The sequence below is a fragment of the Canis aureus genome, chromosome 3 (assembly GCF_053574225.1).
Source record: "Canis aureus isolate CA01 chromosome 3, VMU_Caureus_v.1.0, whole genome shotgun sequence".
Classification (NCBI taxonomy): Eukaryota; Metazoa; Chordata; class Mammalia; order Carnivora; family Canidae; genus Canis; species Canis aureus.
The window spans coordinates 55,364,148-55,388,731 of record NC_135613.1 but is presented as its reverse complement, the minus strand read 5'-3'; the positions used below and the strand labels follow the sequence as shown (position 1 = coordinate 55,388,731).

The 24,584-nt window shown below is 54.6% G+C and overlaps 1 protein-coding gene and 1 pseudogene across 1 annotated transcript in view; both read left to right on the top strand.

The window, feature by feature from the left end:
- NTN1 (netrin 1) overlaps positions 1 to 24,584 on the top strand; it is a 171,236-nt gene that overhangs the window by 88,582 nt on the left and 58,070 nt on the right. The window contains exon 3 of the mRNA XM_077892661.1: positions 20,331 to 20,519. Within this exon, the coding sequence (XP_077748787.1) occupies positions 20,331 to 20,519 (189 nt within the window). The remainder of the gene's footprint in view (positions 1 to 20,330; positions 20,520 to 24,584) is intronic.
- On the top strand, positions 16,673 to 19,855 carry LOC144305396 (MICOS complex subunit MIC26 pseudogene; annotated as a pseudogene).

The following is a 24,584-nucleotide window of genomic DNA, read 5'->3' as shown; positions in this document are numbered from 1 at the left end:
GGGCAGAAAACGAGGGCACGAGGAGGCCCTAGTGGCGGCCTTGAGGTCTTGGACCTGCTACCCACATGTATCTGCCTCCCCTGGGACAGCACATTGAGGAAAATTGGTATCCCCCAAAGCCTGGCTTCAGAGTCAGGTGTGGCCTTCCCCGGCGGGGGCCAGGTGGAGAGCTGGCTAGGGCCTCCCGGATTTCGGTCCCAGGAGAGATGGCCCATGCCACCCCTCGGGGCTCCAGGATCCCGCTGACTCGGTCACTGTCCTGGATGCATGATCAATCCCCCCACCCTCATCTTCCAGTGTTGGCCAGGAGCCTCCTGTGAGCCCTGCACACGCCTGTGTCCAGCAAGGGAGTAGGAAAGAAAGAAGACGTGGTCCTTGTGCTCAAGAACTAGCTATAACCACAGAGTCCATGGAACTTAAATTTTTGGACCATGACACATGGTAGAAATACATTTGCCATAGATGAATCATGACCTCACACGTCTGTCTGTCCATCATCTGTCCGTCCATCTGTCCCTCCATCCAAGTTTCACATACCTTTGCTACACATAACCCATCACAATATCCTTTAAACCTCCTTTTTTTTTTTTTTTTTTCTTTTTGAATGCTGTCCCGGAACCCATGACCCCCATCCTGTGACCTGCTAACAGGTGGGTGGTTCCCTTCTGCTGGTTAAACACCAGCCACCCTGGGGAGTTGAAGCCAACATGCTGACCCCAGATAGCAGGCGATCTGGGACAACGTGCCCTGGGTCAGCAGGAAAGCAGGGGTCATCACGTGAACAGAGGTGGAGAACCGGGGTCAGCGAAGGGGAGGGCCCTCTGCCCTGCTGGCCCCATGTCACCCAGCTGCGTGTCCCCACGCCTGCTCCCGGCTGTGTGGCAAACAGGTACCCTGCCTCTGGAAGCCATAGGAACAAAGGGTGGCATGAAATAGTTTTAAAAAGCGAACAAACAAAAACGGAAATGGCAACAAAAGCACTGCTGGGCTGGCAGGAGAAGGAAGGCATCTGTGGAGGCTCCCAGGAGGGGGCTTTTGGAGGTGAGCAAGCCTGGGGGCTGTAGCTGGCTCTGTGCGGGAGGCTGTCTGTCCAGCCCTGGCCGCCCGGAGCCCCGGCGCTGCAGGACACGGACCAGGGACGAATGTAGGAGGTCTGGCAGGAGACAACCACATAAAACCTAGACCTCCTTGGGGGAGGGGGAACACGGCTTGCACTCTGGGGGCAGAGCCAGGGCCCCAGGGGGGAAGACAGTCCCTTCTGGGAATTCATAGCCAGAGCAATGTGTGGACCGGTCAGAGCCCAGATCCGGGACCCCTGTGCAGGTCAAGGAGGGTGATGACGCAGACTTAAGGAAGCAGGCCGAGAGATCTGGGCAACATTTGGGAATTTAAGAATAAACAAGACTGGGGTGCCTGGGTGGCTCAGTGGTTGAGCTTCTGCCTTAGGCTCAAGTCGTGATCCCGGGGTCCTGGGATCGAGTCCCACATCGGGCTCTCTGCAGGGAGCCTGCTTCTCTCTCTTCTGTCTCTGCCTCTCTGTGTCTCTCATGAATAAATAAATAAAATCTTAAAAAAAAAAAAAAGAATAAATAGGACTTGCGACTTGGTGATGGGAGGATGATGGGAGGTAGGAGGAGGAGGCAGAAGGTGACAAGGGTGACTTCTCTGTGTCCTGCCTGCACTTGCTGGCAGATTCCCTGGAAGACAGCTGGGCTGGGGCCCCTGGGAGAGGGGACATATGTGTCAGAAGCTCAGAGAGGATTTCTAGAGATGGAGAAGGGTAATTGGCTTGGGTGAGGTTATCAAGGAGGACAGTCCAGTGAGAGGAGAGAAGCCTGGCTTGTCCTTGGAACTCCGGCTCTGATGAGGTCAAGCCTGGAGGGGAGACAGGGCCTGAGGGGGAGCCACGGATGGGCCGGCAGGCGTGATCATGGGCATTGGTGGGGTTTGGAGCTTGGAGGCTGTGGGTGGCCTTAGCCTGGTGTTCCGTGGGACAGTGGGATGGAGCAGGGGAGTGGGGTGGCTGGGGTGAGCTGGAGGGGAGGTGCTGGGGAGCAGAGTAGGGAAGGCTGGAGAGCTGGATGGAGGGCTTTTAAAGAGAGGGTTGCTGGGCACCTGGGGGGCTCGGTCGGTGAAGTGTCTGCCTTCAGCTCAGGTCGTGATCTCGGGGTCCTGAGATTGAGTCCCTGCATTGGGCTCCCTGCTTAGCGGGGAGCTCGCTTCTCCGTCTCCTTCTGCTGCTTCTCTCTCCTTGTGCTCTCTCTCTTGCTCTCTCTCTCTCTCTCAAATAAATAAATCTAAAAAACAAACAAAAAAAGAGGAGATGAAAGGGGTCGAAGGGAGAGGCCGGATATCTGAAGAGAGGGGATGGGGGGATGCTGGGCTTCCTGAGAAGGCACAGGGGTGAGGTCAGAACCCCGTGGCTGGAGGGGTGGGTAGGGGGGAGGATGGGGCGGCCTGTGAAGGTGGCTTCGAGGTGGGAGCACCAGGACGGAGGAGCTCTTGTCTCCTCTGAGAAGTAGGAGGATGAGGCCATAGACTGCAAAGGTGTAGAGGTGAGGAGGGGGGTGGTGGGCCTCGGGGTTTATAGAGAGTGTGGGTGCTTGACAGGAGTGGGGCAGGGAGTCGTTCAGGGAGTGGGAGGCAGGGGGCACAGGTCTTGACTTGGCAGACGTTCCTGGGACCCTGTGTCCTAGGTCCCGGGGGGTAGAGCAGGGGACGATGGGGACACAAAAATAAATCCCTGCCCTCAGGAGCTTCCATTCTGGATTGGGGGAGTCAGGGCACTAGATGAGAGCGTGTGTGAAGTCTGTGTCCACTGTAAGATGACACTACAGGCCAAACTCCTAGAAGCCACTACAGATGGAGCAGGGGCCTGGGAGGGCCGGCCATGAGCTTGGGGTGCTGGGGGCGGGGCGGCCAGGGCAGGCCCCCCAGGGCAGGGACCGTGAGCACTGAGCCACTGGTGAGCTGTGGCTGTCTGGAGTGGGTTGCTGGTGGCCACGGATTTATAGGGTGCCCCTCTTCCCTGTGGTGTGACTTTTCCAGGAGGGCCAGAGCAGAGGGGAGAGGAGGCGGTTGTGCCCATGAAGGGGAGCCCTCACAGCCCCCCCGGGATCCCTGGCTGACTTGTTCAGGTAGATGCTGGTGGACCCGAGCTGGTGGCAGATGCTCAACCACTGAGCCACCCAGCTGCCTCTTTGGCATCGTTCTTGACTCTGGTCTCGGTGGTGTCGTTCTGGAAAGGAAAGATGGTCACAGTGAGAGTCCCTTAAATAAAGCCACGCCGGGCCAGGGCTGGAACAGTAGCACCTTAAACCTCGGGGGCCTTAGAGATGCACTGGCCCCACAGGGACTGAGTCTCAGGAGGCCCAGGGTCACCCCTGCAGTGACCCTGTCTGTGCCATTCCTCTGGGACGAGCATCCTGAGCATGTTGCTGTGTGCTTTTGAACCTGTCTGCCTGTGAGGGACCCAGCCTCGTGTCCCCTGCATGCAGGAGACTTTCCGGGCACCTGTGTGGTCACAATGATGGCAGTAACTTTGGTCACTGGCTCCATGTTCGCTGCTGGGACAGATGGACATCATGATGCCCCCTTTCCCCCTGTTTCCAGGTTAGGGAACCAAGGCATAGAGAGGTTCGTGGGCACAGCCAAGGTCAAGTACACCATGCTGGTGTGACAGGCGGGATTTGAACATAGGCACCTGGCTTGAGGCTCACCTTCTTCACCAAGTTCTCCAAGCCTTATCTCATCTGACCGGGGGTGCTCCTGATTCCTGCTCCTTGACGTACAGGCCGAGCGGCCGCGTGCTGGGGCTGCGTCGCACAGGTGCCAGCTCTCAGCAGGGCCCCGAAGCCGGCCTCAGCGTCTCCCTCCTGCCTCAGTGGCGTTTGCTAGTGAAGCAGCCGTGAAACCTCGTCCCCTCGCCCAACTGCAGCCCTAATGGATCCCGTGATGGCAGCTTGTTTGCATTTGTGGAGTTAATTGGTTTTCCAGACAGAACCACAGACCAGCGTGTCCCTGCCTCTTGCCCAGCGTGCACTCCCACCCCCGGGGGGCCTGACGGCCAGCCTCCCAGCCCAGCCTTCCCGGGTCCCAGGGCGGGCCAGGGGGTGGGGGCGGAACGAAGCGACTCCTGACCACGACAAGACATGAGAGGCAGGGCAGTGAGGACGGTGGTGCCCCCCCATCCCCCCCCCCCCCCCCCCCCCCCCGCCCTAGGCCGGTCGGGCTCCTGGCTCCCCGGCTGGGGCAGGCGCATGAAATCCGAACTCTGGAGGGAAATTTACTGCACAATAAAGAAAGAATGGCCTGCTTTGGGGACAATTAAAGCCACATTACTGTGGAATTATGGAGGGCGCCCAGGGAATTAGGCAAATCCAAAGCAGCCAGAAGCACCAAGGCCAAGAAATGTGGGGCGTTCACACGCGGCGCCCCCTCCACTATCCCCCCTCCCCCAGTCCTTGTCAAGGAACCTATCTGATTCCCAAACTCCCTAATTTTAGGGCAAGAGGAAAGCATTTCCAAAGACTTCACCTGAGGGGTAGTGTGGTTGTAAAACGACCCCTGTCCAGCTCCACTTGTGCCTTAAATAGTTCTGTTCTGGTTTCAAAGCCATCCGAGTCACCGTGGAGGTCCAGAGGGAAGGGCTGAGACTCACCGTTTGCAGCCGGGAGCCGAGGAAGGTGCCAGAAGACACGGAGCCAGAGCCGAGCAGGGGCCAGGTGGGCTCCACCCAGGGCCTTGATGTCCTTGCCTAGAGAATGGGCTGTTTGTGAGGCTGTCCAACGGACAAAGCATATAAAATCAAGCCTCCTTATTCTCCATCTCTTTTATTTTATGGCCTCTTCTGGTGGAGATGAGAGGAAAAGCCATACCGCGTGAGGCATTCGGAGGAGTGAATGTGGAGCTTCATCCCTGCCTCCTGTCCCCCCCTTCGCGGAGAGGATGGGGACGATGACATGCTTCTGTGGTCACTAGTTGGCTTCAGGGGCCGGGGGACCCTTCCAGAGGCCTCCACACCTTTCACGCACATCCCTCACTCCCAGACCATGGCACACCTTGCCTGGCCAGCCATGGCTCATGGGTGGGAAGCAGCTGAGTGAGGTCCAACCTCAGGAGAGATTGTGGTGTCTGGCACTCACCTGGGGGCACTGACCTGGCCCCCGGCAGGTCACCTGTCCCTGCGGTCCTGTGGGTCCAGGTGGCCAAGAGGCACCTGCTTCATCCATGAGGACTGCCTCCTGGCCTCTGCTCCCACCGCTTGCACACCTTCTCCTGCAGACCATGGCCGGCACTTGCCAGGTCCTCTCTTCTGTAGAACTGCAAGTCCGTCACATCTCTGTATTCATCAGGCTTTAGAAGGAAGTCCCTGTCACATCGGGGTGAGGTCTCAGGTAGGAGAGAGTCGTGCGTACCAAACCTGGGCATGCAGTTCTGGAGCAAGCAGCAAAGTGAGTGTAGCCGTCTCCTGCAGCCGGGTTGGAGACCTCAGGCGTCTTTTTTTTTTATTTTTTTTAAGACTTTGTTTATTTGTTTGAGAGAGAGTGCTTGAGCACAAGCAGGGAGAGGGGCAGAGGGAGAGGGAGAAGCAGGCTCCCCCTTGAGCAGGGAGCCCGACCCGAGGCTCCGTCCCAGGACCCTGAGATCATGACCTGAGCTGAAGGCAGATGCTTCACCAACTGAGCCATCCAGGGGTCTTTAGACATATCTAGTGGACCCTCAGCAGCCCTGCCATCTGGGCGCAGAGACAGAGCTCCGTGACAGAGTCTCTCTGGTTGTTAGAGAGGGAGGTGTTGAACCCTGCCATTGGCACTCTGAACAATTTGGAGAAAGAGGGTAAAGGGGTTGTTCAGGAAAGGACCCTTCTCTTTCCCACAAGGCCCAGTCCCTTGTTTGGTTCTTACCTGGGAGCTTCAGCCTGACAGAGCCAGCAAGCCACTGGGGAGGCTCAGCGTCCTAAATCCAGGGGAGATGTTCAAAGTGCTCAGCAGCCAGTACTTCCTGGCACCAACCATCATGGAGCTTCCAGCCACACATGACTGTGTTGGGCCATTTCTATGAAAGATCCGTCTGCCCTAAAGCCTTTGGAAACCCTGAAAGAGTGGCTGCTTTTTTTTGTTTTGTTTTTTTAGCTAAGCCCCCTCCATCCCACTGTCACTGCACTGGTCTGAAAGCCCTGGCGGAGGATGCTTGGCGGCCGAGGCATCATCTGCCGGTGAGGAGGAGGTGACAGCAGTTCCCAGGGCCATTTCCCCCTAAATAACTAGGACATCATTCCAGAAGGACCATAGGGTTTGTTTTCTGCAGATAAATCCCCCACATTCGCCTCCTTCCGTGGTCTCCTTCAGACATGCACCCCCACCCCCAAGGACACAGAGTCAGCCACCGACTGGAAGGTTTTCAGGACACCCCTTCTACCAATGCGTGTTTAAGAATGGTAGCCAAGGGCAGCCTGGGTGGCTCAGTGGTTTAGTGCCCCCTTCAGCCCAGGGCCTGATCCTGGAGACCCGGGATCGAGTCTCATGTCAGGCTCCCTGCATGGAGCCTGCTTCTCCCTCTGCCTGTGTCTCTGCCTCTCTCTCTCTCTCTCTCTCTGTCTCTCATGAATAAATAAATAAAATCTTAAAAAAAAAAAAAAAAAGAATGATGGCCAAGCTGGTCCTAGCCTAAAACCTGGAAGGATCTCCCAGCCCAGAGGTGGAACAGTGTCTCCTCCACGGGTAAGGTTGGCAGCCTCCTCCTGCCTCCTCCTCAGAGCTAGAATCTCCTGTACTACGTCTCTCTACTCGGATCACTCTCTTTGGGGGGTTCCCCCCTATTCTTGGCCAGTTAGAATCTGCCATTCCTTGTCATTCCCTCTGTTCTGTGGTTGGCCACCTGCATTCTTCAGTGACATAATGCTTAATCAGAGCCTTTAAATTGTGGCCTCATGAACACTTTGCCGGTATCCAAATAAATGATACCTGCTGGTTTGGTTAAGATAATTGGATTCAGGGTTGAGGTGCAGAGTTATTGGTCTACTGCACTGCAAAGCTTGTCCTGATGGAAGTGGGTAGAGAGTTTGGGTCATTCTGATCATAATTGCCTTCCTCCCCCTGTTTCTCCCTGAATGCAGTGTGGTTCCATGTGGGATCCTCGCATGTGAAATTTTTGGGTATCCTGGGGAACAGCGAGCCCCCCCGTAAAGCCTGATGGGGGGCAGAGAGGTGGCCTGTCCGCTCAGCACCGATGGTGATGTCTATGGCCAGGAGGACGCTTTGGGGGTCATCAGATGGGCCAGGTCTTCCCCTTCTTTCACATCTCTGCGTGGCCTCCCACATGTGACCTCTGTTCTCATGGAGCAGATGCAGAAAGGAAAGTGATTGAGAAAAGGCAGGCTGGCATTGACCAAACAGAAAAGCCTGAGCAGGACTCTTTCCTCCTGCTGCTGCTGGAGCATGGGGACCCCCACCCCTACCCCTCCACCCTCTGGTGGGACTCCACAGTACCCAGAAGATCACAGCTGCCTTTGATTTAAAAAAAAAAGTCAGTTATGTAAAAGTCACACATTTTAGGCAAAGCACACATCTGATGGGGATCTGGAAGGTGCCAGAGATAGGATGGCCTTGCAACACTTGGGGCACACTTTCACCAAAAAGTCTTTGTTGAAATTCCAACGTAACTGGGCATCCCGGATATTTATTTGCTGAATCTGGCAACCCTTGTGGGTAGAGTGCATTTGGTGTTGACCCGGAGTGACCGCTCCCCACCCCCTCCCACCGAGCCCAGAGGAAGGAGAGCCTGTCCCTATCCAAGGGCAGGGAGTCCTGTGTGCTGTGTCAGATCCCTGGAGCAGTTTGGGCTGCAGGTTAGGCTGGTCTCCAGAGCTTCCAGCCCGAGTCAGAGCTGAGATAAATAACAGGCCCAGCACAGGGAGGACGCTGCCTGTGTGGGTCAGCGGTGATGGGAATGGGAAAGGTGTCCTGGGAATCCAGTGTTTTTCTGCTGGTGTCATGGGGGCAGACTCCACTGCAAGTCATTAAACCTCCTTCGCTGCCAGGCTCTCCCACGGCCGCTGGAGTCCAGCCTCGCATCTCCAGCCCAGCATGTGCCAGATCCGGTGATGGGACCCATTACGGATGGGAAATGACTCCAGAGAGCCAGGGGCCAGGCTTGGCCAGCACGGCTGGCAAATCAGCCCTCCTGTGTCCGGTTAATAAAGCACAGGGAGTGTGTGTGCCACCTCTGGGGAAGCGGGCTTGGAAGAAAGCCCCTTCCGGGCAGGGTGGACAAGCCACAAGGCAAAGAGGATTTCATGGCAACTGAAGCTGCTGGGGTGGGGGGCAAAGGGAGGAAGCTTTGCTCAGACAACCTAGCTTGACTTCTTTGAAACTTCTCGGCCTTTGGGGATGCGTTCCAGCAGCAGCCAAGGGGGTTTATCAAGCTCCATCCTGCCTAAGGCCATGCCACTCTCGCGTGCTGGAGGTCTGGAAAGAGCCCTGAATTAGGAGTGCCCCTAACTAGTTCCAGGGCCTTGGCAAAGTCTCTATGCCGGTTGGGGCTGCATTTTTCTCATCCCTTCGACAAGAGGGGGAAACTAGGAAAAGTTGAAAGCCCGCACCAGCTCCAAGATCCTGCTTTTTGCCGTTGGGGGACAAGAGCCCCTTTCGTTGTTTGGCTGATAGATCTTGTGTGAGGATGGGGTGGGGGTGTTCATACAGGTCCCACTGCAAGGAAACATCAAGAGCCTCTAGTCTCTGGACCTCTGCTTGGCAACCAGTAGTACCCTTGAGGGCAACAGAGTTTGCATTTTGTAGTCAGTGGGCTGCCCCCCCAGAAGATTCCAAAATGGGCCCAGAAGGTTCCGGAACAGGGCAGCAATGAGGTGAGCGGAGCTTGAAGGGGGATTTGGGCAGGAGGGCCATTGGAGTGGGGAATGCCACACAGTGGGCCAGGGCTAGAGTCCCCCGCTGCCCCAGGGGAGGTGACAGGACAGGGCCCCCTCCGCCCAGCTGCCTGGGGTGGGGCTCTGAAATGGCCTGGGGAGGGAGGATCTGAGGAAGGAGGGCCGCAGACAAAGAATTGATGACTGCTCTGGGCTCACCAAAGCCTCCCCGGCATTTCCTCCACAGAGAGGGGGCCTACCCGCCAGCGGAGAGGAGGATGTTTGTGCAGCAGGAACCCTGAGTTATGTGCGCCTTTAGCGGCAAAGGCCTGGGCAGTGCAAGGAGCTACGGCGTCAAAGCCTGAGGGAGGCACGGCAGCCAAAAAACGGGCAGAGGGAAGAAAACACTCCGATGTTTACAGAGAGAAGTCAGTGGAAAAAGTGACGGCAAGGTCAAGCCAATTCGGGGGGTGGCCCTGCTCAGTGGACCGAGGAGAGGCTGGTGGCCCCAGCAGGCATGGCTGTGCATGGGGGACAGCGGGGCACTGACCCAGGTACTCCTGACCCTGCCTGCGGTCCTGCCCAGCCCCAGTTCCCCCACCACCCGATCAGCCTGACATCGGGGCGCCTACCTGTGCCCCTCACCCCAGGATCGCCCCCTCTCCCTTCCTGGCTAGAGTTCACTTTTGGGCTAGGAGACTGGACGAGCCCCACAGACCTCAATCCGTCCCCCACTCCCCGTCTGTCCTCCAGCAGCCTGAGGGTCCAGCTGGGTGGGGGGACGGCTCCCAGCCGCTCTTTTGTCTCACATGCTTTCCCAAGCCCCACAGGTGTGAAGAGCTTGTTACCCTACTGTTTGTTCAGCCCTACGAGTGGCCTGAAGGACTGTTGACAGAGGGCCTCTTTGTGTGCAGACCCGGCTAAAGCTCTCTAAGCCCTCGGCAAACACAGGCCACTTATCTCCCGGGACTTTATCAGAAACCATCTAAAGCCCGCCGTGGCTGCTGGGAACTCTGGCCTCCTTGACTGTCGCTGTTTGAGGGGGGCATAGTGGGGAGGAAGGACACCCGGTTTCCCACTCCATTTTTATGGCTCATTTTTCTGACCATCCTTGATCCACCTCTTGTAGATTCTGTGTCTGATATCAGAGATAAAGCGTAGGTCTGGGGGGGTCAGAGATTGTTTTCAAGTTGGAGCCTTTTTTTTTTTTTTTTTAAATCATGCTGTGGATCTGCAGGCCTTCTGTCCACTGAGAGGAGACACATTAGAGAGACTTAGGGGTGGAGTAGTCAGGGCTCCCCCTCTACCGACCCATGAGAACGTGACTTCGGGGTTGGGGGGCTCCAGGGCCCACCAGCCAAGTTCCCCGATGCTAACCAACCACCAAGCCCTCTCCGACCCCTATGTGCCCAAAAGTGGATTCCTTCTGTTCCTCTGCCCAATACCCCGATGAGTGCCCCTGCCACCCCCTCTCCTTCTGGAAGACGCAGGTCACCACGGTCCTGTCATCTGCTCCCCGACTGAAGAACCCCATCGCCTCCGCCTCGAGCAGGTGGAAGCCACAGGATGCCCAGCTGGGTAGCAGGACAGACCCTCTTGCCCCACTGACAACCTACCTACTGAATCAGAAGTTTTCAGGGCTGGGGCTCAGCCATTTGTGCTTTCATAGGCAATGTGACTTTATGCACCCATGTTTGAGAACCATCACGTGTCAGAGGGCTTGGCAGGGTGGTGAGTTAGCGGCTCCTTGAATTGCCAACCGGAGCTCCAGAGAAGGAGGAAGGGGCATAGTCCTGAGACCTCCCCAGGACACAACTGTCAACCCTCTAGCAGCTGTGCTTCCCGACTCAGAAGCTGGCACGTCAAAGGGGCTCCGTTCACATTTGTTGAAAGAAGAAACAAACCGGTGATCCTCCAGAAGGAGGTCCTGTTGGGGATTCCGGGAGCAAACCAGCCACCCTGCAGAAGGAGGTCCTGATGGGGATTCTGGGAGTGAAGCAGCCACCCTGCAGAGGATGGTCCTGATGGGGATGCCAGTGTGGCCCCAAATCCTGCCTTGAGGGGCCACGTCTTCTGTCACGTGTCCCCTGGAACCCCAGGGGTTCCCGCAGAACGCCCTGGCTTCACTTGGGCTCTATCACACCTGGCATGGATTCTTCACTCCTTTTCAGACAAGCGAATTGTCCAGTTCTCCTGGTCATGCCTCGGCGATGCTTTCCAACAGCCTTTAAGTTAAAAGTGACACAAGTCAGCCCTCGGATGATCCCAAACCTGAGGACCTTGACTGGCACCAAGCTGCTCATGCGTGATGGTGCTTCTAAGTCTCTTAGCAGTTGCCCAATCTATTTGGCTCACCCCGGCCCATCACCGCTTGTAGCGTCTGGCCAGTTTACACCTCTGGTGACGGGCTTTAAGCCCCGCATTTGGGGGATAAGCTGACAGTGGCAGGGGCCTGGAGCAGACATGTTCGTGCCAGGTAGCAGCACAGACTCTGCGAGGGGTGTGTGTGTGGGGGGTAACCAGGTCCGTCCTGCTCGCTGTGGCCTCTGTAGCACCTTGCCTCAGGGCTGGAACACAGTAGCTGCTTGGGCAATATCTGTTGAATGAAAAAACAAATCCCTGAGCTACCACACTTGGCATCAATAAAGTGAATCGATTTTTCTTAAATGTATCTGGGGGTAAGGTTATTGCTTTTCTGCCCAACTCACCTGAAGGGCAGGCATGAGAGGGTCCAGACCCCAGAAATGCTTGGACCAGTCCCGCCTCGCTCTGGACCCCCTCCAGGAAGGAGCCCTTAGGGACCCCGCTATGAGTGTCTCCCCCACCCAGTGCAGGCAGGAGCCAGGTGTGTGGAGCGGTGACTGCCTGTCCTGGACACCTCAGTTCAAGAAACTGCGATCTGGGCTCAGACCACAGGCCACAGAGGGCGGAAAGTGTACGATTTATAAACAAGCGTCAAACCCCTTTTAAATAAATAGGAAACCAAATAGAGTAGCAATGGAACAGATAAAAGGATATACCAGCTGCCTCGAACTCTTAAAAATAACTCAAAATATTTGCATCATTTGGAAACCAGTCGTCCAAAGAGTAGTTCCTTTCGAAACCAGACCTCTGATCGCTTCCCGGCCGCGAGCTCTGCCCACCGTCTCCCTGCGGGCTCCCTCTCCGGGGAGTGGCTCATGCCCTGACCCATTTCTTTGGGTTTAGTTCCCTGTCTGCTCACTGATGCCAGCTCTGTGGACAAGCAGCAGCAGCAGCAGGACCTGGGAGCTTTCCAGAATGCAGATTCCCAGGCCCACCCCAGACCTCCTGAAGCCAAATCTGCATTTGAACTGACTGCCCCCCCCCCACCCCTGCCCTAGCAGGTGGCATATGGAGCAGCACTGGCCAGCAGGAATACTCCATCTGCGTCCAGTTGTCTTCTCAGATCCTGCCCTGTCCACCGGTCCCCAGAGGGGCTGAGCAGAATCCTCTCCCTGATAGCCCATCCTTACCGCCAGCAGGACACTTGGACATGCCTGATGGATTTCCTGCGCAGCTGCTAGACTGCTGTCCCTCTGGCCTCTGAGGCTGGAGCTCTCTGAGAGCAGGCCTCTGCCCTGTTTGTGCTGTACCCCTGCCCTCAGCCAGCTCCCCATCCGTGCAAAGGCTCCAGCTAGCATCTGCTGAAGGAGCAAAGGTCTATCACCCCCGGGCCACGTTTGAATTTGCTCCTTAGAGAATGGCATGTTACAGGCCGCTGTAAAGGGGTACAAAAACCTCCCATGGGTGAGACCCTTACAATCTCTCTAACCCAGGCTTTCTCTCACTTGGCCTGGTAATTGCTGTGGGCAGCTGTTCTACGCCTGGTAGGACATGGAGCAGCATCCCTGGTCTCTGTCCCTTAGATGCCAGGAGCACCAACCCCAGTCATGACGACCAAAGATGTCTATAGACGTTGCCCGCTGTCTGCTTGGGGGGCAACACCCCGCCCACCGCCCCCCACCCAGAGAAGTTGCATACACTTTGCACACGCTAAGTGAATCTGGTGGTCCTACCCAGCAGCCACGGACAAAATCTGTGAAGGAACCATTGAGGGAGGCAGCACCTGCCTCCAACCTACAGATGCCTGTCATGCCCCAACCTGCCCCTGGGGCCTGGACGTGTAGAGATTTGTTGATAATTGTGGGAGATCTGAGGGCTGTGCTTCCCCTGGGATGGGTATCCCAGGACTGGGGACCGGTTTCTTGCGTACACAGCCTCCAGCTTGTGGACGATGCACAAGTGGGCCAGTTATTTTGGATAGTTTAGCTGCAGATCTGTAAATCTAAAATTCCTATGCTGGGGGCACCTGGGTGGCTCAGTGGGTTAAGCATCTGCCTTCAGCTCACGTTATGAACTCAGGGTCCTGGGATGGAGCCCTACGTCAAGGCTCTCTGCTTGGTAGGGAGTCTGCTTCTCCCTCTCCCTCTGCTCCTTCCCCTGCTCTTTTGTGCTTTCTTTCTCTCTCTCGCTCTTTCAAATAATAAAATCCTTTTTAAAAAATTAAAAAATAAAATTCCTATTCTGCTAGAGCAATAATGTGGGGTCGCCTTCTCAGAAAAACTGCCCTAGGAGAAAAAAATTGAGAGCCATCCCCTGTGCTGGGAGAGCATAGGAGGGCCTGTGGCCCCAGCCCAGAGCTCTGAGGGGGCCCATTGTCAAATGACCTTGCTGTTCTGCTGAGAGCCTCTGAGCTATGTGAAATTTGGAGAACCCAGGGCCAGAGTCCCTGAGAGACAGGGCCAGGATACAGCTTAACAATATCTGCAGGATCCTTTCTGGGCCTGGGATATCCCAGGGGGACAGGGGCAGGTGGCATGGGCATTGGGAGTTAGTTTATGAAGGTCTTTCAGGAGAGGACCAACACTTGTTTTTGGTAAACTCCTCAAACCAATGGATGCAGAATCAGGCTGTATTGTGTGCAAGGTTCTCCTTGAGGTCCTGGGAGGAATCCAGGGCATCCTAGATGTGGATTTTTTCTACTTGAGCAGATGGAAGATAAATTGGTGAGTTAAAGCAGCAAGACAAGTTTTAAGTAGCTCAAAGCAACAATAAAAGAAATGTCACAAAACTGTGTCTTGTCAGAATGTGGTCTAGGCCCACCACATAATCCTCCATCTATCTTCTCTTTCTGCCCATGCACCCATCCATCCACCCACCCACCCACCTACATACCTATCCACCCCTGAATGCATGCATGCATCAATCAGTCCATCCATCCATGCATGTATCCATCCATCCATCTACCCATCCACCCACTCACATACCCACCTAACCATTCATCCATTCAACCATCCACTCATCCATCCATCCATCCACCCATCCAGCCATCCATCTACTCATCCATCCACTCATCCATTCATTCACCCATCCATCCACCCATCCATCCATCTATCCATCCTCCCACCTATTTATCCATTCACCTACTCAGCCATCCATCATCTGTCTTCTTTCTGACTTTCTCACTTTTTCTTTTTTGTACAATGAAAATGTATTAAGATCTGCTCTGGGCTGGAGGATATAAGGGCAAACGCTGCCCTGTACTCCAGGAACCAGCACGGTTCAGGAGAGCATTTATCCTACTTTATCTGAGAGCTTGCTTCCAAGAGCCCTCATCTGCCCCCTCCTTCCACCAGACAGGGAGCCCCTGGACAGTTGAGGAGTCATCATCCATCCCTGTCTGCCTCAGGGCCTATAGCAAAGGGGCTGGCATGTAGCTGGAATACTCAAGTGTGTGGTGACTTGAACTGGACTGGAGGGTGGTGAGGGTTTAGACAACCCAGGTTTGTGGGACAGGTTTGGAAAAACTTAAGGAATGGTGGTGACAAGCATATGTTAAAACAGGACTTAGAGGACCTCTTGATGGGACTGTCTCTGGGGCCCCTTTTCCCATCGGGTTTCAGGATGGGGAGATGGGGGGGTCTCCTGCTCCTACCTCCTTGCCCTGTGTTACGCCCCTGGTTCTGAAACGTAGCCACGCTTGATGTATCCTTGGGGATCCTCATGTGGGAGCTGAAGGAGGGCATGGGGCTTGGGGTCCAGACTGGACCAGCCGTCTCTGGGTGGCTGGGGCCCCCGTGGACAGGATACAGTGCCTGTAGGACTCCCGGCCCTGACTCATAGACGTTCCTCAGAAGTTCTGCTGTCCCCTGCCCCCTTTTCCCCTGGGCTGACCTCTCTGTTCTCACAAAGCTACCCTTTCCTTCCCGCCTTGAAATCTGATAATGAAACTAATACCCAATATTTTTGCCTCCAAGAGAGGCAGGAGATAAACAGGAAGGCATGAGGGATTAAGGTGTCTTTTTGAGGAAGGGGCTGGGGCCCAGCTGGGAATGGGGTGACATCTCTGCATGGAGCCGAGGGACCCAGATGGGGGCTGCTTTGCCTGATGCATTTTTCCATTTGTGCAGAGAAAATAAAACACAGGGAAAAGAAAACAAGCCGTAAAATACTTTGCAGAAGCCTGAGCGTGGGCAATTGCCACTTGATGTTCCCTGACAGCTCCAAGAGGAGGCAGGAGGGAGGGGAGCCCTGCCTTTTGATGTTTGGCCTCTGAACTTTCTTTTGTGTGACGGTTGTTTGGGAAGAAGTTTTTATTGGTGTAAGGTGCATATGGAAGAGAGATATTACTCGGGGTTCCCCTTGGGGTAGGGAGGGTGGTTGCTGAGCTCCCAGGAGAGGCTCAGAGGTTCAGGCAGGCCCACTGGGGGTTTGGGGGACAGCTGGCACTGTCTTTACAGAGGAGGACACAGGATTAGCATTGGCCTCCAAGAAGGACCAGAAGATGCTGCTAGTGAGGCTTTTCCTGGTGCAAGAAAACCTTGAGGAAGCCAGACTTGGGTGATCTTCCCGGATCCCTGTCCCTGGGCAGGTGTGCCAGGTCCTGTGACTTCTGAGCCAGCAGGAAAGGTCTAGATTCTGTGCTGTAGCCCCACTGTTCCTTCCAGTGATGTGGGTCCTTTCCTCTGGGGTGGTGGGCCAGGAGCCAGAAGACCTGTGTTCTAGTCCTGGACTCCCATTTATTGCCTTGGTGGTCCTGGGCTGGTAGGTCACTTAACCCTGAGCAGTCCGTAGCATCCTCTTCTGGCTGAGTGAGTCCAAAGGGACAGTGGATGTTGTATTCACGATGGTCCCTTGTGCTGATGGAAAGGCAAGGCTGAGCCACAGGCTGGAGGTGCTGAGGGACCGTTGATGAGGCTCTCAAGAATCATTTTCTGGCCTAATTTGCCTTCCAGTTGCTTCCAGACTCAGATGTGAACTGAACCTTTCCTTTTGTGGTCTCCACAGTGCTCCTGCTAAGCTATGTCCTTTTCTGCTTGTCAGCTGAGTGACTAACAGGAATGCCTCTAGCAAGAACAATCTAAAGAAACTTGTAACGTCAGAGAGAAAAATTAAAAGAGGCAAACGTATATTTTTTAATCATAAAAAGAGTAAATGAAAAAGAAGCTGGTGCAAATTTGTGCAGCTTGTGTGATAGAAGAGACACATAGTTTTTAACTCTTCGTATGTTAAGAGCATTAGGCATAAGAAAAAAAACCCACCTTATTTGAAAAGTGGGCAAATGGCATGAACAGGCAATGCACAAAGAAAGAAAGAAAGAAAGAAAGAAAGAAAGAAAGAAAGAAAGAAAGAAAGAAAAGAAGAAAGGAAAGGAAGAAAAAGAAAGAAAGAAAGAAAGAAAGAAAGAAAGAAAAGAAAGAAAGAAAGAAAGAAAGAAAGAAAGAAAGAAAGAAAGAAAGAAAAGAAAGAAAGAAAGAAAGAGAAAGAAAAAGAAAGAAAAAGAAAAACACATGAAGAAATGTCCAACCTCACTGGTCATCAAAGACACATAAATTAAAATCGTGTGTGTGTGTGTGTTTGTGTGTGTGTGTGTGTTCCAGACGAATTGGCAGAGATGAAAAATAAAAGAGTACAGATAGCACATGGGTACTGTTGTTTTTTTGAAGGGTGTGGTGTGGCGAGACGGTAGCTCTCAGATCCCGCTGGAAGGGACTGGAAGCTAGGACTGCCTTTCTCCAGGGCAGTTTGGCAATCTGGATCCTGAGTTAAATGCATGAGGATCCAAGTTACCCTAGGCACGCTGTCTTGAGAAACCCACAGGGCAGCAGCTGTCAGAGAGGAGCACATGTAGGCAAGTCTAAAGGTGTTACCGACATGTTGTTTGTAACAGTGACAAACCCGAAACAACCTAACTGCTCAGCCCCAGGGAGGTCCTGCTTCGAAATGCACCACTGGAGGGGCACCTGGGTGGCTCCGTGGTTGTGCATCTGCCTTTGGCTCAGGGCATGATCCCGGGGTCCTGGGATTGAGTTCTGCATTGGGCTTCCCACAGGGAGTCTGGTTCTCCCTCTGCCTGTGTCTCTGCCTCTCTGTGTATCTCTCATGAATAAATAAATAAAATCTTAAAAAAAAAAAATGCACCCACTAGGGTTTCCAAAGAGCCCCTTACAGATAGGTGTACAGGGATGACTGGACAGCTGTCCACAATCATGAAGAACCGTATCTGGCATTAAAGGATGCTCATCCTTCTGGGAAAATAGGCCACAAAGGGGGAGATGCACGAGTATGATCCATGTCCATGGGAAAGAATTATGTCACTCCACAACTGAGCAAATGTTAATTAAAGCCTGCAAGGGAAGACCCCTTGTTCACCGTGGTTGCTGGAAATCTAAGTGGTTTTTTTTTTTTTTTCACTTTTTTGCTTTTGTTTATCAAGTGTCTGGCACTAAGCATTTCTTTAGACATTACATAAAATGCAACTTGAAACACACTTAGCACAAAGGCAGTGCAAACCATGTTGAAGACTGAGCCAGAGTTATCCTGGCCATATGGAAGCCCGAGTTATCCTGGAGGTGGGAGCCCGCAGAAGCAGGTCACAGGCATCACGGGGGCCGAGTGGGATGCCCTGTGTGTCGGGGGAGGGTGGTGGGGAGATGAGTCAGGGACAGATGTTAAAGCCAAGGCGTGGGACCCCGCCGGAGCCACCTCTGCCAGTAACATGTTCAAGGTAATTCAGAGGTCTGTGGGGCCAGCCAGCCTGAGTCTGCTCACCTTTAAAGTCTGTGCGTCACCTAAAAGGGACTCACCTCACAAAACTTCTGTGAAGCTTAATGAGCTTTCACTCTACTCGGTTCCTCAGGGTCAATCTAAATATGTGGAGGAGCCAAGGACCCAGCTTGAAGAAAGCATTTCACATCTCCGACCTTATTGCGAGCCATATACAAGTTGGTGTCAGGAAATGTACTCACAAACAAAGCCCAAGATGCAGAGCTTGGTTCAATGGGGGTTAGACAGCTATGAATATCTCCAAAATGCACCACCTGGATTTTTTCCAAGACTTGGTGTTATTGGTTTTGCTGGCATTGTTGGACTTCTTTTGACTAGAGGGTCAAAAATAAAGAAGCTGGTGTAACCACCTGGGTTCATGGGACTAGCTGCCTCTCTTTATTATCCACAACAAGCCATCGTATTTGTCCAGCCAGGAAATGTGAAGAATTCACCTGGAAATAAGTAGAATGCTCCATGCTCTGCCCATTTTACTCAGTTATAGGTAAACATTGGAAACTCCATGCATTTTCTACAGAAAAATGGCAGAGAAGTCAGTACTGAATGTAGTAAATTGGCTTTCTTCTTCAGGAAAAACTATACCAGGCTTCTTTGTTATCTTGGGTGATACCATACTACCAGTGGACTAATCGGAAATGCTTTCACCTAGAGATAATGTCCAGCATTAGAACTCCTGGTTCTCATGTTGCTATTTATGTACATAATTAAAATTCTGAATTAAAAAAAAAATAAAGCCAAGGTGTGGAGGACAAGAAGGATGCAAGCAGATGAAGAGGAGGCTGGGGAGAAGAGGGTCCGGGGCCGGGGCGCAGAGGAGCATCCACAAAGCCACAGAGGGGGCAGGCCTGGGTGGGGGTCCTTGTGCATGGCATGCTCTAGAAACTGAAAAAATTGGGGACAGTTCAAGCATAAAAGCAAGGGTGGGGTGGCGGTGGGCAGAGCTAAGGAGAGGAGGTGGACAGAAGCAGAACCAGCTTATTCAGAGCCCCAAGGGCTGTGACAACCGATTTAGATTTTACCCAGAGGAGAAACGGGAGGGGCATCGAAAGACTTTCAGCTGTTGACGGACGGTCCTCAGATTGGAGCTCAGAACTCCTGCTCTGGTTGTGGGGTTGAGGCAGCCAGGAGGCCCAGCTCAGGCCATGGGCTGGAGAGGAGGGGGTGGATGTGGGCAAGGTGCCTCTGAGCCCACTGGAGGCCCTAGACCCGAAGCCGGAGTGTGCATTCAGGAGCCAGGGGCATAAGGCAGAGGGGGAGAGGGCGATGAGTCCTGAGGGGCATGAAGGGAACAAGACAGAGGGAAGCAGGAGGAAAAGCAGGTGAGAGGATGTCCAGAGTCCCCTTAATGGGCCCGAGGCCAGGTGTGTGACCAGTGTGCCATGGGGAGTTGCCCGAGGGGAAGGTGGGGAGAAAGCAGGTGCAGCAGCCTCCCCTCCCCAGCCCTCAGAGGGAGGCCTGTGGAGCAGCCTGGTGGCCAAAGCACAGGGGAGGGGGCCCTGGAAGCTGTGCACGACTCTGCCCCGACGCCCAAACAGAAGACATCAAGCTCTAGAGGCTTAGCCAACAGATTTCTCACGGTTCTGGAGGCTGGAAGTCTGAGGTCAAGGTGTCGGCGGGGTTAGTTTCTCCTGGGGCCTCGCTACTTGGCTTGCAGACCACCTTCCCTCTGTGTGTGTGCACTGCTGTGTGTGCAAGCTGCCTCTTATAAGGACTCCAGTCAGATGGGATGAAGGTCCTCCCCCACCCCCCAGCCCATGGCCTCATTTCCATGTAATCAACTCTGAAACCGTCAGTCTCCCAGTCCTGTTTTCAGTTGGGGGTCAGGGCCTGTGCGTGTGAAGGGGGGGGCAGCATTCGGGCCCTCCTAAGCAGGACCTGGGGGACCAGGGGGAGGCCAGCCCCACCTCCCAGCTTTGAGATGTGTGCCCGATGGGGTGGGGGCCGGCAGCTTATTGGATGGAAGAGAACAATCTCCCTATGGGGGAAGGGGGAGCTTCTGCTATGGTTTGGATACTGCTGGGATGGGTAGGTGCTTCTGGATGGAAACGGGGGGCCAAAGAGCAGCTCCCAGGGAAGGACTGTGGTCCAGCAGTGGGGCTGGGGATACTGGGGACAGTCCCTCCTGAGGTCCAGCAGTGAAGCTGGGGGACACTGGGAACAGTCCCTCCTGAGGTCCAGCAGTGGAGGTGGGGGGACACTGGGGACAGTCCCTCCTGAGGTCCAGCAGTGGAGCTGAGGACAGTCCTTCCTGAGGTCCAGCAGTGGAACTGAGGGGAGCTGGGGACAGTCCCTCCTGAGGTCCAGCAGTGGGGCCAGGGGGAGCTGGGGACAGTCCCTTCCTGCCCCTGCCCTGACACTTCTCCCTGCCTCCCTACAGCCTGTAACTGCAACCTGCATGCCCGGCGCTGCCGCTTCAACATGGAGCTGTACAAGCTGTCGGGGCGCAAGAGCGGGGGCGTCTGTCTCAACTGCCGCCACAACACTGCAGGCCGCCACTGCCACTACTGCAAGGAGGGCTACTACCGCGACATGGGCAAGCCCATCACCCACCGGAAGGCCTGCAAAGGTAGGCAGGGGCGGGGCCTCGAGAACACGGTCCTCCCGTCCTCTCCTCCATCCTGTCCTTGTCCACGCCACCTGCCTTGACCAAGCCTGTGTCACCTGTTCCCTTGTGCACACGCCCAGGCGTGCGCACGGCCTCCCTGGTATTTGGGGGTGCGAGTCCACAAACAAAGGGGCGATGGAGACGTGGCCCCACGGAGAAGAAAGGAGAAGGTGTGATCCCTTGTGAGGGTGCGCGGCCCCCGCCCCCCGCCCGGCTGCTCCGCCGGCACAGGTGTGCTGCATACCACAGGCCGGGGGTCACGTTCACCGGGGCTTACCAGCACAAAGGGCCCTCTTTTACCCAAACCGTGCGCGCAGACGTATTTCTTTGGATGTGTGTGCGCCCCTCCTGCCCCCCGGGGCCCCCCAGCCCCCCACCCCCAGCACTCACACAGACACGCACCATCCCGGTTGCAGTGAGGTCGGAGGCTTCGGGGGCAGGGTCTCTGAAGGAACATTTAATCCACCTGCAAATAACTTTCTTTCTTTGGACAAAAAAAAAAATTAAAGGGAGACTGGAGACTCTTTGCGTTCACCGGAGCGAGCACGAAATGTTTTAACTTTCTGCACTTGTGTTTTCTCCCCGACTCACAAAAATGAAGCAATGGTCAGATGACCCAGAGGAGCTGTTTGAAATGCCAGGGAGCTCTAATGCTGTTAGAGATGGGGGGCCGGGGGGGCCCCACCTTTGCTTTTGGGAATTCCAGGCTGTCTGGGCCTACAACTTGGGGCTTAGAGCCAGGGGCTTGCTGTGAGCATGGCTTCCCAAGAAGATATTTATCTCCAAGGCTCTTGGGCCACCATCCAGCATGATCTGAATTCGGACCCGTGTAGATCCTGACCTGGGCAAGACCCAACCCTTGTCAGGCTTAGGCTCAGATGAGCAGCTGTAGTCCAGAAACCCCTCTGTGGCCACTGCCTAGCTTTTGGATGAAGCCAGAGTATCTTTTTCTCCACAAATCTGCCAGACATCTGGCACTTGCACGCAGGACCACTTATGGGACTTGTGGGCCTCAGTTCAAAATGAAAACACACAAGATGAAAACACGAGGGGCTTCTTGATGGGAACTGCTGAGAATTTTTAAATGGCAGCAGGAAAGCCTTGACCTGGAACCTGCCGTTCTGAGCATCAGGCCCGTGAAGCCAGCCCTGCTGGTGGAGAGGATACTTTTCTCCAAAATAAAACAGGTTCATAAAACAGGTTCCCAGCCTGTCTTCTCCGGGAGGAATCACTTAGGTTCCACATGAACAGGGATGAATCAAGTGGCTCCCGAGACACAGGAAAGCTGTCTTCCCAGATCTGTGGACTTAAGGCTGCCTCTGGTGGTTGTCAAGAGAAGTTTACATCCCAAACCTGCTAATCAAGGTGAGACTTCCCCCAGGAGATGTTGAGCAGGGACCAACCGAGAAGGTGGCCTTGGGCGACAGGACCCAGAAACACCTACAAGTGGCAGGAAGGTGTGAGCAGGAGCTTGACCAGGGAGAGAGAGGGCTCTGGGTTTTCAGAGACCGTACTTGGAAGGTATCCAGCCCTTTTACAGAAGAAACCAAAGTCAAAGTCTTGTAAACAACTGGTTGCACGTAGCTTTCTTGGGGATTTGGCAAGGGAATTTTAATCAGCAGGGGCCACTCAGGTGGGAGGCTCTGTCCCCACAGTTGAGAGGATCTCAGCTGGGCGTGGAAGGGCAGTAGTCAGTCACGTACCATAAGAGCAGGAAAGGCATGTCCCCTAGAGAGGCAGGAGGGAGCAGGGACTTGGTCATCTTGCCATTCGTCACACCTCCCTCTCCTCTGTTGCTGCAAGGAAGCGCAAGAGCCACATGTGGCCTCTCATGGCTCAGGGTGAGATGTCAAGAAGCCTCGGGGCCCTGGGAACCTGCAGACTACCCTTCTGGGGGCCCTGCCACTCTGCTTAAGTGGCGTGGAGACACCCAGCTTCCTTTGCTGGTTTCCAGGAGGGACAGGTGCGGGCAGACAAGGGTGTGGTTCCATCTTACTATTTCCAACACTGGCTGGCCTTGGTGGCTCTGTCTTCCCTCCGAGCTTTGGGCAGCAGCTGTCCCCAGCCTTGGTGGGACCCTGAGAGAAGAGCCCAAGGAAGAGAGAGCTGTGAGGACAGATTCTGCTCGGAAGGACGTCTGTATAGTCCTACCAGGGAAATGTGGCAGGGGGGTAGTGGGACCAGGTACCTCCTGCCTGGCATGGAAAGAGAACGCTTCAAGGATCCTGACACCTGATTGGTGAGGAAAAACACTACTTGGCGGGTCCTGCTTCCTAATTGGTGAGAAAAACACTATGTGGCGGCCCCTGCATCCTGATTGGTAAGGAAAAACACTACCTGACTGATCTATTCTCTGGTTGATGAGCAAGAAGAATATGACCTAAAAGGTCCTGCCGTTTCTTTGGTGCAGAAAAGCATCTCTCAAAAAAAAAAGAAAAGCATCTCTCAGAAGTTCTAGATCGTTCCCTTCTGCTCTCTTTTTTCTGGTGTCAACTCCTCAGGGCATGTTGGAACTCTAGGGGACATTTCCCAGCAAATGGAGACCCTGAGATCTTGGGGGGCAGGTGAGGGTGGGAGTGGGGACTAGCTGCAGGAGGTCAGATGTCAGCAGAGGGCTGTGTACCCTTGAGGTCTTCAGACAGGAGTCTCTCTGTCCCCACCACCTCCACGGAGTCTGCCCATCTGAGTGGGTTGCAATCAGAGGCCTCTGAAGTCCTGGAGGCGTGCAGCCACCCCAGCCTCATGGGGCTAACCTCGGGGAGCTCCCTTGTAGCCTCCGATTGTGCACTTCTTTGCTCTGTTTTCCGAGGCATTTCACTGGGGAGCTGGGGCAACTGGCAGAGGCAATTCCTGACTCAAGACTGCAGGTGACCTGAGGGTACTTGGGAATGGCCACTGGGGTCCTCTTTACCCTTGACTTCCCAGGGCCTGGGAGGATCCCCAGGCAGGGGCCTGAGGCCACCCAGGTCCTGCTGGTGATTGGCTGGCTCCCTTTGGAGCAGGGGTGCGCCCAGACAAGAACTGCTTAGAGCAAAGGGCATTAGATTCCAAACGTTATTATGCAGTCCCCCCATTGGGGAAGTTTCATAGCAACAAATCGTTGGGTTCTTTCGCCCCTCCCCTGGTTTAGACCCAAACCGGGGCTGGCCAGGCTGGTGGACACAAAGGGCCGTAATAAACATGCCCAGGGAACAGGCGGCTGCACTCTGCGCCTATTCAGTGCAATTTCACAGCACTGGGAAGGCCTCATTATGGCGTGGGCCGCCGTCCTATACAAAGTCAGATGAGATGAATCTCTCCCTTTTCTCCGCAGAATGGGTTGTGAACGATCCTCGTCCTGGAATCTGTCAAAAGATAGGCGGTTTTGTTTACCATTTGTCTTCTTTATGGACTCCGGGGTGGGGGGTGGGTGAGGGGGGGCTCTTTCTCTTTGGAGCCGGCAGAGAAGACACTGCTGTTTGACCATTCCAGCCCTGTCTCTGTTTGAGCGATATTAATTTATCATCTTCCCAAACCATCTGTGATGGATAAAGACGTTCTGGGCGTCTCCCGTGAACCGAATTGCGATGAGAGTTAGGAGGTCAACCACTTTGTCCAGCACCCCCCACCCCCCACCCCCACAAAGGGTCTGCTTGCGTCCCATCTCCCTGAACAGCTCCTTGCTTTCACCAGTTGTCCTGCACTCACCGCCTCCCCCTTCAAGGCCACAGTCAATGTGGCCCAAATGCAGGCCACCAAGAAGGTGTCCAGGTGGCGGGATAGAGGCACGCAGCGGTCCTCGCCGTCTTGGCCAGTGCACACCCATGGCTCCCAGTCACCCCCTGTTTCTTCTGGAAGCTCTGCTAGAGCTCGAGGAGGAAATGGGCACCTCAGGCCATCCCCCTGTAGCCCCCTGACCACTGTGTGGGCCTCTCCACGACTTTCTCACCCTCAATCCTCCACCTTCTCTAAAGGGCATCCTCTGTGTATGTCTCTCTTATTTCAGTCCTTGGCTGCACTTTGGAAACACCCGGAGATCTGAAAATG